General features: G+C 51.0%; 2 protein-coding genes across 3 annotated transcripts in view; both read left to right on the top strand.

Annotated features, from left to right (window-relative positions):
• The window catches only part of Slc39a1 (solute carrier family 39 (zinc transporter), member 1), a 5,655-nt gene extending 2,082 nt beyond the window's left edge, over nucleotides 1-3,573 (top strand). Inside the window, exon 4 of the mRNA XM_013015278.1 lies at nucleotides 2,111-3,573. Within this exon, the coding sequence (XP_012870732.1) occupies nucleotides 2,111-2,767 (657 nt within the window). The 3' untranslated portion in view covers nucleotides 2,768-3,573. The remainder of the gene's footprint in view (nucleotides 1-2,110) is intronic.
• A 582-nt stretch (nucleotides 3,574-4,155) lies between these two features.
• Nucleotides 4,156-14,814, top strand: Crtc2 (CREB regulated transcription coactivator 2). Of its 2 annotated transcripts, none has more exons than XM_013015351.1 (14): nucleotides 4,156-4,442; nucleotides 7,161-7,262; nucleotides 7,341-7,457; nucleotides 8,314-8,375; nucleotides 9,171-9,239; nucleotides 9,411-9,514; nucleotides 9,615-9,644; nucleotides 9,938-10,002; nucleotides 10,123-10,172; nucleotides 10,309-10,553; nucleotides 10,898-11,304; nucleotides 13,127-13,396; nucleotides 13,849-14,035; nucleotides 14,163-14,814. In XM_013015351.1, exons 1-14 carry the CDS (start codon nucleotides 4,317-4,319, stop codon nucleotides 14,378-14,380), a joined length of 2,052 nt encoding a protein of 683 aa, XP_012870805.1. In that variant the 5' UTR covers nucleotides 4,156-4,316; the 3' UTR covers nucleotides 14,381-14,814. The 2 variants fall into 2 exon arrangements, with proteins under 2 accessions (XP_012870805.1, XP_012870804.1); XM_013015350.1 differs by having other exon boundaries at nucleotides 4,157-4,469.
• The last annotated feature ends 351 nt before the right edge of the window (nucleotides 14,815-15,165 follow it).

Raw genomic sequence — 15,165 nt, 5'->3', positions numbered from 1 at the left:
TTTTTTCTTTTTGCTTATGTGGTGCTGAGGAATCGAACCCAGGGCCTCATGCATGCAAGGCAAGCGCTCTACCACTGAGCCACCTTCCCAGCCCCCATCTTCACTCTTACCTAGCCATCCTTTCCTCCCTCCCTCCATCCCTGTTCTTTTCTTTTTCTTTCCTTCCTCCTCCTCCTGCTCTTCTCCTGTTCGTCCTCCATTTCCTCCTCTTCTCCTTCTCTTCTTTTTTTTTGTGCTGATAGTGGGGCTTGAACTCAGGGTTGTAAGCTCCTGCTTAGGATTTTTGCTCTAGAGCTCTGCCACTTCAGCCACCCCTCCCCTTTTGCTCCCCTTTTTGCTGGTTAGTGAAAGATAAAGATTTGTTTCTTGGAGCGGGCGCCTGTGGCTCATGTCTGTAATCCCAGCTACTCAGGAGGCTGAGATTTAAGGATTGTGGTTCAAAGCCAACCCGGGCAGAAAAGTCCATGAGACTCTAATCTCCAATTAACCACCAGAAAACAGGAAGTGGTGCTGTGGTAGAGCGCTTGCCTTGAGCTGAAGAGTTCAGGGACAGCACCCGAGCCCTGAGTTCAAGCCCCACAACCGACAAAAAAAAAAAAAAGAGCTGGGAAGGTGGCTCAGTGGTAGAGCGCTTGCATTGCATGCCTGAGGCCCTGGGTTCAATTCCTCAGCACCACATAAGCAAAAAGAAAAAAGACGGAGGTGGCGCTTTGGCTCAAGTGGTAGAGCGCTAGCCTTGAGCTGAAGAGCTGAGGGACAGTGCCCAGGCCCAGAGTTTAGGCCCCATGACCGGACCCCCCCCAAAAAAAAAAGTTTCTTGGATTTTTCTGCCCTGCTGGTTTTGAATTATCTGGATCCTCAGATCTCAGCCTCCCAAGTAAAGATAATTACTGGCATGAGCCACTAGTGTCCAGCGCTCACTACTTTTGTGTGTGTGTGTCGGTCTTGGGGCTTAAACTCTGGGCCTGGGTGCTGTCCCTCAGCTCTAACACTTGAGCCATAGCACCACTTTTGGTTTTCTGGATGTTAATTGGAGCTAAGAGTCTCATAGACTTTCCTACCCGGACTGGCTTTGAATTGTGATCCTTGGATCTTAGCCTTCTGAGTAGCTAGGATTACAGGCGTGAGCCACCAGTGCCCGCCTTCCACTACTTCTTGAAAGACTGGAGACAATGATCATTGTAGTGTTACTGACTAAAAAGGTTTTTGCTTAAGCAAGTGGGAAGTGGAAAATGGTTAGGTCCAAGACTGAGAAAATCTCATTATGGGGAAAGTTGAGACAGTTGGTTGTGGTTCAGGGAAGTAATCCCAAACTCTCCTCTCTCTCTTTCTTTTTTTTCTTCTTAAAACTGAGGAAATAACAATGGATGCTATCCTTTGTGTATCTGTGACCAAGTGATCTGTGTCTCATTCTGACTGTATGAGCCTGAAGGCTCTGTGACACTATGTAGCCCTGGGAAATGGGCCCCTGTATGACCTACCTTTGTTACTGTTCCTACATGAGAGAGTTTATCTATATGTATGTCTGTGACTTTCAACACAGAGGCGGTGGAGGGGTGGGGAAGATGAGAAGAGATGGTAGGGGAAACAAAGGAGGAGGCAACAATGCTTGATAAGAAATGCACTCAATACCTTGCCCATGTAATTGTAACCCCTCTGTATGGTATTTTCACAATAAAAGAAAAAAAAAGAAGAAAAAAAAACAGGAGGTTTGGTAATGTTTAGAGACATTTATTTTTTTTCCTGTCACAACTGGATTGGGGACAGGATGTGTTTTTGCTACTAATATCAAGTGAGTAGAGAGCAGGGATGCTACTGTACATAGTAGTTATAACAGAATTACCTGACCTAAAATGTTACTATGCCAGAGTTGAAATATTTGGATCTACATGTAGTGCTGTATGTGATACATAATCTGTGTGATTGTGTATCATTTTCTGTCTATGGCAGGTGATACACCAAGTAACATCATAACTGTCTTGCCACCAGTATCTCAGTATCCATGTGTGGGACTTCGAGGTTTATGTAGCTGGGCCTCCATTAGGCCCTATGTGTGCACTTCCCATTCTTGGCCCGTTTCCTGAACTCCTTGCTCTATTTGTGTCCACAGCTCCAGTTCCCCCTGCAAGAGTTCATCCTGGCTATGGGCTTCTTCCTGGTCCTGGTGATGGAGCAGATCACCCTGGCTTATAAGGAGCAGTCAGGGCCACCACATCGAGAGGAGACAAGGGCTCTCTTGGGAACAGTAAATGGTGGGCCTCAGCATTGGCATGATGGGCCAGGGGTCCCACAGGCAAGCGGAGCTCCAGCAGCCCCCACAGCCCTGCGTGCCTGTGTATTGGTCTTCTCCCTGGCTTTGCACTCAGTATTTGAGGGCCTGGCTGTGGGACTGCAGCGCGACCGAGCTCGGGCCATGGAGCTGTGTCTGGCTTTGCTACTCCACAAGGGTATCCTGGCTGTTAGCCTGTCCCTGAGGCTGCTACAGAGTCACCTAAGAGTACAGGTGGTGGCTGGCTGTGGGATCCTCTTCTCATGCATGACACCACTTGGCATTGGGCTGGGTGCAGCTCTGGCAGAGTCAGCTGGGCCTTTGCACCAGCTGGCCCAGTCTGTACTGGAGGGCATGGCAGCTGGCACCTTCCTCTATATCACCTTCTTGGAAATCCTGCCTCAGGAGCTGGCTACTTCTGAGCAGAGGATCCTCAAGGTCATTCTGCTCCTAGCAGGTTTTGCCCTGCTCACTGGCTTGCTCTTTGTCCAAATATAGGGGACTATCAGAAACTCCTGCTCACCCTCTTCCCCCCTATTTGTGTGGGAGTAAGAAAGAATGGGGAAGGGAGTTACTAAAACCAGAGATCTCTGGGAGGTAGGGATGAAGCATCTGGGACATTGAATAATGAGAAGGAAGTGAGCTTGAGAAGAGGTTCCAGGCCAAGTGACAAGAAATTGCCACCTCATTACAGACACAATCAGAGACATGATCGGGGGCATTCGGATTGGCCAGACCCTGATTGCTAGGATCAAGTCAGGTACTACCTTTGGCACAAGGTGATGTTCATGACATTCAGGAGGCTGGAGGCAGGCAGCCAGCTGCTGTAGTATAAAGGAATGGAGAAGGCCCAGGCCCAGAATCAGTCCATTTTAAAGCACTCTGATACTTGAAGTGGACTCATTCTGCTTTTCTTAGTTCCTACACATCTATGTGTCTCCTTTTCTTCCCCTAGTGCCAAATGATCTCTGCCGATTTTGATAATTTGTCTGGCCTCCTCAGTCCTGTTCACTCCTCCTCTACTTTTAAAGTGCCAAATTCGCCCCCTTTTTCCGGAAAGCACAGTGATATGGCACTGGGCACTACCCAGCACCTCAGTGGAGGTCGAGACCTATTTGCTCTTCTTTTGGTCTCAAAATCTGGGGTGGGCAGAAATGTTTCCTGGACTGGACTAGAGGGAGGAGTGATTGGTATTCACCTACCACTGCCACACTCTAGGAATACACATAAAGTGGACATGGTGCCCCTCATCTAGATATTAAACAGCTGCCAAATTTTTTTTATTATTCCTGAGGAGCCCATGGGGGGGGGAGGGCTTAATTTCGCGTGGGGGTGGGAGGGGGTCTGAGCATAGAGCCATATTCTCTAGAATCTATTTTACTAACTGACATGTTTTGGGACATGTTACCCAAATAAAAGATGTTTGTATACATCTCTGGTATCAAATTCATTTGCTTTCGCAAAGGGGCTGGCATGTGATCAGCCTGAGATAACTTGAGCCCAAGGTATTTGCAATTATTTTAAGTTCCTTGGTTTCACTGTTTTCACTCGCCCCAGTAGTCACCTTTCCTGAAAATGACCAAAAATTTCCTCCTTTGTCTCTTCCTTCTTTACTCCCTGTCTCCACCCCTTCCCTTTCCCTTCGTTTCCTCCCTCTCTCTCCCTCCCTCCCTCTTCCTTTCCTCTCCAAATCCCTCTCCCCTTCCTGTTCGTAGGCTCGGGCGGGTGTGGAACTACATCTCCCAGTTGTCTCCGCGCGAAGACTAAGTGAGGGGTGGGGCGCGTGCCCGGGTTCCCCAGTCAGTGTGGCCGCCGGGGAGTGGAGTCCGCTTCCTCCTCGCGCCGCGTGGGTGCGGGCGAGGAGGAGGCGCGTAAACAAACTACGAATCCCGGCAGGACTTGCGCTCCAGGTCAGGGCTAGGTTGGGGCCGGGCCGCGGGGCTCGCGGAGGCGGCGGCGGAGGCTACGGCTGGAGGTGCCGGGCCGGGACCGCGGCGGAGGCCGTGGTTGAGACTGAGAAGGTGGCGGGGAGGGACGCGGGAGGAAGATGGCGACGTCGGGGGCGAACGGGCCCGGCTCCGCCACGGCCTCAGCTTCCAATCCGCGCAAGTTTAGTGAGAAGATTGCGCTGCAGAAGCAGCGTCAGGCCGAAGAGACTGCGGCCTTCGAGGAGGTGATGATGGACATCGGCTCCACCCGGGTGAGGGACCGCGTCGGGGAGCCGGAATGAAGAAGAGCAGTCCCCGAGCAGGGCGGAGAGGCGGGGCGGGGGCGGGAGCCGCAGCGCAGGAGGCGGAACGCGGTCGGGGCTACGGGGCGCCGCCGTCTGGGAGGCGCGGGTTGAGGGCCGAGGGTCAGGAAGGCGGATTTTACTGGGGAGACCGACACCGAAAGGTTGGGGATGTGGGAGAGCCTGGGGGCTGAGCACATGAGACCCGAGTGGTGGGACGAAGAGGGGAGATGAAGTCCAGCCGAAGGGGTGGTCTCTGTGCATCCCTCACGGAGTCGCCCTCGGAATTCTACCCTAGCATCCCCGATCTTGGGTTAGGGATTGGCAAAGGGGCTGGGGGCGGGGCGGTCTGTTGGTTCCTAATCTATTTCTTCTGAGTTTGTAATCTCCAAACTGGTCCCTGTGTACTGGTAAGCCACTCTGGGAGTTTGGTACCTACGGGAAAGGGCCCCTTGAGTGGTTTGATCAAGCAGTGCTGGGTATAATGGGGCAGGAAGTCCCCTCCTTCGTCCCGTCCCTTTGCTTCCTTTTTCAAATACTTCTTGTGGTTTCCTGACGTGAATGAAGGTGAGGTCCATTGCTCACAGTCTAGTGCTTAGTGTTTTGCCCTGGCCATCTTAGAGGAAAAGTAGAGCTCTGGATCCCCAAACTGGGTAACCCATCAGCTAAGGTTGTATAGAAGCTGATGGTTTGCTGCGCTCTCTGTAGGGGAGATGGCTACCTTGGGTGGAATGCTTTCGAGGGTCTTTTGGGGAGGTAATTTTTAATTCCACAAAGAACTTAAGGGCTCTGCCGCTGCTCCCTCTGCAACCCTTCTGGTAATAGTTTCTTGCTTCCCACAGTTGGATGTCAGAGGGAACTAGAGGCAAGAGTTTCCCCAGTTGCTTTGCTGTCCAAATTTAGGGACAATATTCTCAAAACAGCAGGTGAGGATATCCTAGTTTGATCCCTCATGGCAAAGAGCTGGAAAGAATCTAAGGGGAGAGATGGTGGAACATAAATGCTGAATTTCATGGCTCTTTCTTCTGGCCTGTGCTTGCTGCTATGACTGTGACTTGTATTTTTGTGTGTATCTCCCTGTTAGTTTTTCTGTGTGTTTTTTCCCTTTGAGTCTCTGGGGACCTTGTGCTCTAGTTTGTGGGAGACCGAACAGAGAAAGATAAGTGAGGAGGCAAATCTGGTTTTGTGTGTGTGTGTCTGTGCCTGTGTGTGTGTGCACGCGCGTGCGTGCATGTACATGTGCTCCCGTAACCCACACTAACCGCCATGAGGAATTGTGATCTAATGTTGAATACTCCCACTAGAGCTTTTGATTATGGTGAGGGCAGACCAGAAGATGGCAAAGAAGCTCATTTCCAGCTGACAGCATTGGGCCCTGCCCTCTGGACAGTGGTTCTAATCAAGGCATGGAGTGATCTTAGGGCTTGTGTGTACCAACAAAGGCTGTGAGAAACTTAAGTTGGGGCTTCTAGCTTGGTGGTGCTTTATTTTATCAAAAGACCCCGTCTGCCCAATTTTCCTCTGCTGATGAACTTCTCTGCTACCTAGTAAAGGCTTGAGCTTGGGCCTAAGAACACAAGAATCTTGAGCTGGAGATGGGAGATACATAACTCAGTTTGTTACTTGGCCAGCTGGGAGTGTTCATGTAAGGCATTTAGTCCATGGGGGCCTGTACTACTGAGTGGTCAGGGTTGCTAGATACATTCACAATGAGCTTGAAGTAGCCCATAGATTATTATGCTGCCCACTGAACTCATTGAGCTGACCTAAACATAGTTCTGTGCAGCAGTGTGACCCTGTATGCTCTTAGAACTTACCCCTTCCCGGCTATCCTCCTCCCCATGGCCTTGTCCTGGCTGTACTTATTTGGCTGGTAGTAGTGGCTGAACCTTGGAAGTAGCAGCCCATCTCTCACAAAGGGAGGTGAGATATGTAGACAGACTAAATCCAAGTTAGCTGAGCGTTTTAGTGTCTTACTTTTGTGTCCCCAAATTGGAGATAAGGCTAAGAAGATGGCTCTGGCCCAGGTTGGAATGCTCTTTCCCTCACACATCCTCCAGGCTTCCCTGCCAATTCAGGGTCATTTGGATTCAGAGGTAGAATGCCCTTGGTTTTGGCACTGTTTCTCTTGCATCTTCTAGTTTGGGAAGTGCAGGCTCTGTTGTAGCTTTGTCCTAAGATTGGACAAATGACTTGGCCCCCAAATCTATACTCTCCACAGTATGAAGTGGGGAGACGGGCAATAATGATTCTGTGACATCTACCTGTAGCCTTCCCCTCAACTTCTAATTAGTCTTGGTCACATCTGGAAATGAAGGCAGATATGCCTAATAAGCATCTGTCCCTGTGACCAGCCTGGGGACTCCTAGGAGCTCCACAAGGACTCTGCTTAGACTGATGCTGACCAAGACAGGCCCTCAACAGTGTCCAACAGAGTGCTGTCAGGCAGTAGTGGGCGCATTGATGAGGGTAGCCTGCAGAAGGGCTGGGGTGGATTGTTTGTATCCAGGCTCAGTGACCTTTTCCCTAGCACTGGCCTCTTTCTGGCAGATGCCTTAAAAGCAACACGAGCATATTCTGGTAACAGGGATGGCAAGAATGGCCAATAGGAACAGAGCTCAGTACCCTGCCTAACATTCCCATTTGTCCCTCATGTCTCAGTTACAGGCCCAGAAACTGCGACTGGCTTACACAAGGAGCTCCCACTATGGTGGTTCTTTGCCCAATGTTAACCAGATTGGCTGTGGCCTGGCCGAGTTCCAGGTGAGTGGACACCAGCCAGGGAGAAGTGGAGGCTGCCAGTCTGATTTCCTTCCTGATTTCATCTGTCCATTTTGCCAGAGCCCCCTCCACTCACCTTTGGATTCATCTCGGAGCACTCGGCACCATGGGCTGGTGGAAAGGGTACAGCGAGATCCCCGAAGAATGGTATCCCCACTCCGTCGATACCCCCGCCACATATCCTTCATAGAGGACTCAGGACAGGGAAGGGTGGGAAGAGATTGCAACTCAGAGTTGAAAGGGACGTTAAATATCCAATTCTGTCTTTCTCCAGATCTCCTTTCCCCAGCCTCTGAAAAGTGACCACCAGTCCTGTGTCCATGCTGAATCCTGTTCTGTGTCCTGTGTTCTGTGCTAAGGAGTTGTTGCCTCTGAGACTATGCCCTCTGGCTGGCTCCCTTCAGCTCACTTTCTGTACATCAGTTGTCCCCAATATATATTCTGCTAAAGCAGGTCCCTTCTCCCATTTCTTTTCTTTCTTTTTTTTTTTTTGTCGGTCGTGGGGTCTGAACTCTGGGCCTTGGCACCATCCCTGAGCTCTTCAGCTCAAGGTTAGCATACTACCACTTGAGACACAGTGCCACTTCCGGCTTTTTCTGCTTATGTGGTGCTAAGGAATCGAACCCAGGGCCTCATGCATGCAAGGCAAGCACTCTTACCACTGAGCCACCTTCCCAGCCCTCCCCCCCCCCATTTCTATTGTGAGCTTTTAGTCCTCGAGGCCTGTCCACTTGTCACTGCTAACCCTGGCCAGACATGCTCCTAGATTGTTCCAGCTCCATAAGACCTGATTTCTATCTTTTTCTCTTTGTGCCTGGGATTGAACCCAGGGCCTCACATATGCCAAGCAAACCCTCTGCCATTCGCTACACCCCCACTTCTTTCTCTTCCATTCCTCAGTCCTTATGGTCCCCTATTGAGAAGGAGAAAGCTACAATTCTCTTGAAATAACTAGCTGCTTACCGCTGTTATTCTTTCTTCTGGTCTCTATCCCTTCTATTCCTGCTATTTTTCTTTAACTAGCGTGGTTCACGTCGACAGTTCTCCCTACAGTCCTGCCTACTTATCTCCTCCCCCAGAGTCCAGCTGGCGAAGGTGAGTCCAGGGAAGGCAGAGGCTCCTGCCTACTCTTCAAGCGTCTAGAGGGGCTGGGCCAGAATAGTACCTACAGTTTCAATAGTATCTCTGTCAGCAACAGAGCTGGGAGGGTGGGGCAGCTGGAGTAGGTGATCAGAGTCCAGTCTTGGCCATGTTGACATGAGTGACCAAGCCTCCCTTTCCAGCCAGAGCAGGACCAATGGAGCTGTAGCCAAGTTGGGGTGTGTGTATGAGGGGGAGGAGAGAGTGACAGGGAGGCAAGGGGAAATGGCTGCCTTCTATCAGGGGTGCCTTCAGCCAGATGCAGTGCTATGACACGGCTAGATCTCTAAGCCCCTTCCCTGTCCATCTCAACCCCAGTACTTAGATCTTGTGGCTGTGCCAGGTTCCAACATTCCTAGTCAGTTTGTCCTGACATGGAGGAGTTGAGAAGTTTGGGTTTTTTTTTTTGTTGTTGTTGTTGGTTGAGGGGCCTGAACTCTGGGCCTGGGCACTGTCCCTCAGCTCTTCAGCTCAAGGCTAGTACTCTGCTACTTGAGCCACAGCGCCACTTCTGGCTTTTTCTGTTTATGTGGTACTGAGGAATCGAACCCAGGGCCTCATGCATGCAAGGCAAGCGCTCTATCACTGAGCCACTTTCCCAGCCAAGTTGAGAAGTTTTTAAATCTCTTAGGTTGACTGGGATTTAAGGGTGTCACAGGCATGATTTCCAACTCCCATGTCATGTCCCATATCTCCTTCTTTTCTGTTTCTAGTTCTCTCATCCTCAAGTGACTTATTTTTCTACCCTAGGACAATGCCCTGGGGCAACTTCCCAGCAGAGAAAGGGCAGCTATTTCGACTACCATCTGCACTTAACAGGTGATAGCTCTTGCCTTCTTTAGGCTACATCTCCTTTTATCTCTACTATTGCTGGGGCCCTACTCCCACAACCTCCACCCTGGTTTAATCCAGCTAGTGCTCACCCCTGTTGGGCAGGGGTTGGGGACCTGAAAGACTGTCACTGCCAGCTGCTTTCTACTCCCCCAACAGAACAAGCTCTGACTCTGCCCTTCATACAAGTGTGATGAATCCCAACCCCCAGGACACGTATCCAGGCCCAACACCTCCTAATGTTCTGCCCAGCCGCCGAGGAGGTGAGTGAGTGTGTCACAGTCTAGGGAATAGCTATGGAATTTTCCATTGAAGCAGGGAGGCAAGTAGGCATCACAGCCAACTCTATGATGTCCCTTGCAGGTTTGCTGGATGGCAAAATGGACTCTAAAGGTATGTGTTGTTCACAGCTGGTGGGTAACAAATACCAAAAGAATTTCTGGGATGTTGGAAATTGGCGCTATGGCTCAAGCAATAGAGCGATCGCCTTGAGCTGAATAGCTGAGGGATAGCGCCCAAGCCGAGTTCAAGCCCCATGACTGACAAAAAAAAAGAATTTCTAGGATGCTTTTGGAACATACATTCAGAGTTGGGGAACAAGACTCCCTCTCGTCTGCCTCTGCTTCCTGTCCTGCCTTTCTGGTCCCTTCTCCAGCCTTCCCATCACCACTGTTTCTCTTTTCAAGTCCCTGCTATTGAGGAGAACTTGCTAGATGACAAACATTTGCTGAAACCATGGGATGCTAAGAAGGTAGGTGTGGACCGCCGGGTGTCATCCACTCTCCCTGTGCTCTCCTCTCCATGGGACAGGCTTCTCATGCTTCCCACGGAGCTTGGTGCTTGTTTTCCATATTCTTCCTTCTCTCTTCAGCTGTCCTCATCTTCCTCCCGACCTCGATCCTGTGAAGTCCCTGGAATTAAGTAAGTGTCGCTCTAAGGTTTGCCAAGGAGTAAGAGAGAGGGAAATGTAGAGAAATGTGGAAGACTAACTCTCTTGCACTGCCTTTACCAACACCTTCCTTGAATTTACACCCTTCTTTTTCCATCTTTCTCTTAGCATCTTTCCATCTCCTGACCAGCCTGCCAACGTGCCTCTCCTCCCACCTGCCATGAACACGGGGGGCTCCCTACCTGACCTCACCAACCTGCATTTCCCCCCACCACTGCCCACCCCTCTGGATCCTGAGGAGACCGCCTACCCCAGCCTGAGTGGGGGCAACAGTACCTCTAATTTGACTCACACCATGACCCACCTGGGTATAAGTGGAGGTCTGGGACTGGGCCCAGGCTATGAGACGTCAGGTGAGTGGCTGTCCTGGCTATGTGCCATAGATGCTGTCTGGCTAGAGGGATGACGAGAAGGGAAGCTTGCACTAAGATCCTGTAGCTTCCCACCAGTCCTCCAACCCTGCACTCCAGAGTCTCCTCACTACAGTTTTCAGTCTATAAAAATGGGTAGGTATAGCTTTTCCTCAAAAGAAGATGGAGAGGAACCGCCATGTGGGCAGCGCTGATTCACTGTCAGGGACAGGGCAGAAAGAGCATCGTGTTGCCATAGTCTGGTCACTGCTGCCCATTTTGGGTGGAAAGGGACCCAGTTCCCATCAGTAATGTTGCCATCTCTGGTTTTTTGTCTGTACCTGCAGGACTCCACTCACCTCTCAGCCACCCATCCCTGCAGTCCTCCCTAAGCAACCCCAACCTCCAGGCATCCCTGAGCAGTCCTCAGCCCCAGCTCCAGGGTTCCCACAGTCATCCCTCACTGCCAGCCTCTTCCCTGGCCCACAATGCACTGCCCACCACCTCTCTAGGCCACCCATCACTCAGCGCCCCGGCCCTCTCTTCTTCCTCTTCCTCATCCTCCACTTCATCTCCTATCCTGGGTGCCCCTCCTTACCCACCTTCTACTCCTGGGGCTTCCCCCCGCCATCGTCGTGTGCCCCTCAGCCCCCTGAGTTTGCCCGCGGGCCCAGCCGACGCCAGAAGGTCCCAACAGCAGCTGCCCAAACAGTTTTCGCCAACAATGTCACCCACCTTGTCTTCCATCACTCAGGTATGCGTGGTCACCTTCCCCACATGTCTGTCTCCCTTCCCCTTCTCCTTCCCCTCCCAAAATCTCACCCTTGCACCCTTTTTTTCTGCAGCTTCCTCCTCACTTCCCACCCTCTTCTCACTTCCTTGACTCATCATCCCCTTCTGCTCCTTTCCTTCCCAAGCCCCATCTTTTATCCATCTTTCTCTTTGCTTAGGAGTGCAAACCTTGGGGTTAAGCATTTTGGTTTCATAGAGCATGTTGGCCCTGCTTCTTGTTAGCAGACTCCTCTGTCGAGTGGTTTAACTTTTTTTTTTTGGTCCGGTCGTGGGGCCTGAACTCTGGGCCTGGGCGCCGTCCCTCAGCTCTTCAGCTCAAGGTTAGCGCTCTACCGCTTGAGCCACAGCGCCACTTCCAGCTTTTTTTTTCTTTTTGTTTATGTGGTGCTGGGGAATCGAACCCAGGGCCTCACGCATGCAAGGCAAGCGCTCTACCACTGAGCCACCTTCCCAGCCCTGGTTTAACTTTTGTAGGCCTCAGTATTCTCATTATAAAACAAGGATGATTTTGTAAATATCAAATACAATAATGTACCTGAAGTACTTAGCACCAGAGTGTAGCTTATCTTTCCCTTTTCTCCTCTATTCCTATCTTCTTGTCTGTGGTAACTCCCAATCCCTACCTTTGTCCTGTCCCATTCCTCTCCCATTTTCCTAATTTCCTTTGAAGAATTCATAGAACTAGAGAATGTCAGAGCATGGAGCCTGATCCCTCATACTTCACAGTGGAGGAAACAGGGGCGCAGTTTCCATAGAAGCTAAGAAGAATTGGGACTGAAAGTCAAATATTGATTTCAGGGCTTTCTCCTTAGAGCTAACATTCTCAGCTTTACCCTTTTTCCCATCCTTTTCCTTTTTTTTTTTCCCCTGTCGGTTGTGGGGCTTGAACTCTGGACCTGGGCACTGTCCCTGAGCTCTTCAGCTCAAGGCTAGCGCTCTACCACTTGAGCCACAGTGCCACTGCTGGTTTTCTGGTGGTTTATTGGAGATAGGAGTCTCACGGTCTCTCCTGCCCGGGCTGGCTTTGAACGGTGATCCTCAGATCTCAGCCTCCTGAGTAGCTAGGATTGCAGGCGTGAGCCATCAGTGCTCAGCTTCCTCTTTTCTTCTCTATTTTCACTCCCCTTTTCCTTCACCCTAGTGCTCTTCTTTTCCCCTCCTCTGCCCTACTTTCCTCCTCCATTACTGTTCCCTGAATGTGTGTTTTATGTTCCATCTTTACTCTCCTATAGGAAAGACGAAAGCCATGCCAGCAAGCACTGTGTCAAGGGGAGGAAACTTCCTCTTTTCTTTCCTCCTTTCCCTTTCTCACTCCCTTTGGCTTTAGAACAGCAGCTCTCATCTTCACTGTGGGGTTACCTGTCACTTGTGTGGTGTGTCACAAACACTCCATTACTAACAACCATTTAAGTACCAAGGTTTAGGAATGATTCATTTCTAGATTGGATACAGAATTCACCTGTTCTTAGTTACACTTAGTACTTACATTTGATACCCTAGAGATGCCCATGGGTATATGGAGCATGGGGGATTTGCTAGTTGATTTGTAGACAGGGTCTCATTGCATATAGCTCAGTCTGGCCTTGATCTGAAGATCCTCTTGCTCAGCCTCCTGTGTGCTAGGATTACAGGCATGCACCACCACACTGGTTGGGTTTAGACTATTGTTGAATTTGTGTTGAGAATGGGAGTGGCTTAGTGGGTGGAGAGCCCCAAGACTAAGAGTTCTTTTGGAGGGGTCATACCTAGGGGTAAGCCTTCTTTTTTTCCTTGCTTCTTTTTAGGGCGTCCCCCTGGACACTAGTAAACTGCCTACTGACCAACGACTGCCCCCCTACCCATACAGTCCCCCAAGTCTGGTTCTGCCCACCCAACAGCCCACCCCAAAGCCTTTACAGCAGCCAGGGCTGCCCTCCCAGACCTGCTTAGTGCATCCCTCCGGTGGGCAGCCTCCAGGCAGGCAGCTGCACTATGGGACACTGTACCAACCTGGGTCTAGTGGGCATGGGCAACAGTCTTACCACCGGCCAATCAGCGACTTCAGCCTGGGGAATGTGAGTACTAGCGCTCCAAGCCCAGAATCAGGGGAGGGGCTCAGGGTGGGTCAGGAGGCCTGTGTCATCTCTTGTGCATTCTGAATTGGGAGAGGTAACACAGGCCAGATAACACAGCACTGCCAGCTTGGGGCTCCTGTCTTCCCCTGTTTGATCCCTTCTCCTGCCCCTCTGTTTCCGCTCAGCTTGCTCTTTGATGACTCCTGCCTTGACCTGTTCTCTTCCTGGCATGCACATGCTCTGGCCCAGCAGGTACGGTGCCCACACCTACTTCGGGCCCCGTGCTTGCTTTTGTTGCTCTGCTTGCTGCCACCTCCCTCTGTCTTTGCCTCTGTTGCTGGGGTGGATGAAGATTGCTGGGCAAAAAGGGGACATGTTAACAGGCAAGCAGGGGCAGGCAAAACACCCTGTTTGAAGTCCACTTCTTCAAGGTCTATCTTGTGTGCCTATAGCTGGAGCAGTTCAGCCTGGAGAGCCCATCAGCCAGCCTGGTGCTGGATCCTCCTGGCTTTTCTGAAGGGCCTGGATTTTTAGGGAGTGAGGGGCCAATGGGTGGCCCCCAGGATTCTCATGCCCTCAACCACCAGAACATGACCCACTGTTCCCGCCATGGCTCAGGACCTAACATCATCCTCACGGGTAAGGGGGTATGGGTGGTCATAGAGAATGGAAGAAGGGATTGATATCTTTATGGATGTGGTGGGAATTGGGAGGTTTAGGGATAGTTTATGGGGCACAGTTCCTCACCTGTCTCTTATATCCATAGGAGATTCCTCTCCAGGTTTCTCTAAGGAGATTGCAGCAGCCCTGGCTGGAGTTCCTGGCTTTGAGGTGTCAACTGGGTTGGAGCTGGGGCTGGGACTGGAAGATGAGCTGCACATGGAGCCACTGGGCCTGGAAGGGCTAAACATGCTGAGTGACCCCTGTGCCCTGCTTCCCGATCCTGCTGTGGAGGATTCATTCCGCAGTGACCGGCTGCAGTGAGAGGACCTCACCACCATCCTTTTTGGCCCCATCCCCTGTCACTGTTCTTTTCCTCCCTCCCCCCCTGGCCAGTAGAGACTCCACTCTCTGCCCCCAGATCCTCTTTCTAACATGAATGAAGGGTCCTAGGATGAGAAAAAGCAAGGGGCTTTCTCCAGTGGCCCCTGACTTATGCACAATGGGTGGGCCTGGGGGAACTCAAGGGAGGGCTTAAAGCACTTGTAACTTTGAAAACCGTCTGTCTGGAGGTCAGAGCCTGTTGGAAAGCAGGGGTAGAGAAGGACCCCGGAGGCAGGGCTTATCTGGATGCCCAGGGGTGGGCAGTGCCAGCCCCTCCTCACCACTCTTCCCCTTGCAATGGAGGAGAGAGCCAGAGTGGATATTATTTTTTATTAAATATATTATATGTTAATAAAAAAATCCTATCAAATCTTTTAGTGTGGTTGGCTACTATTTCAGTGTGTGGCTGTGGGTCTAGGGACTTTGTGGTATCTTACATGTAATTTTCTTTTTTTGTGGTTCTGGGGTTTGAACTCAGGACATATGAGCTTGCTAAGTAGGCACTCTACCACTTGAGCAGTAGTACCTCTAGCCCATAAGACTTTTTTTTTCTTTTGTTTTTGGGGAGGGGTCCGGTCATGGGGCCTGAACTCTGGGCCTGGGCGCTGTCCCTCAGCTCTTCAGCTCAAGCCTAGCACTCTACCACTTGAGCCACAGTGCCACTTCTGGCTTTTTTTCTTTTTGCTTATGTGGTGCTGAGGAATCGAACCCAGGGCCTCATGTAT

Source organism: Dipodomys ordii, unplaced genomic scaffold (genome assembly GCF_000151885.1).
Source record: "Dipodomys ordii isolate 6190 unplaced genomic scaffold, Dord_2.0 Scaffold26, whole genome shotgun sequence".
NCBI lineage: Eukaryota > Metazoa > Chordata > Mammalia > Rodentia > Heteromyidae > Dipodomys > Dipodomys ordii.
Note: the sequence above shows the minus strand (reverse complement) of the source record. Positions and strands in the feature narration are given on the sequence as shown.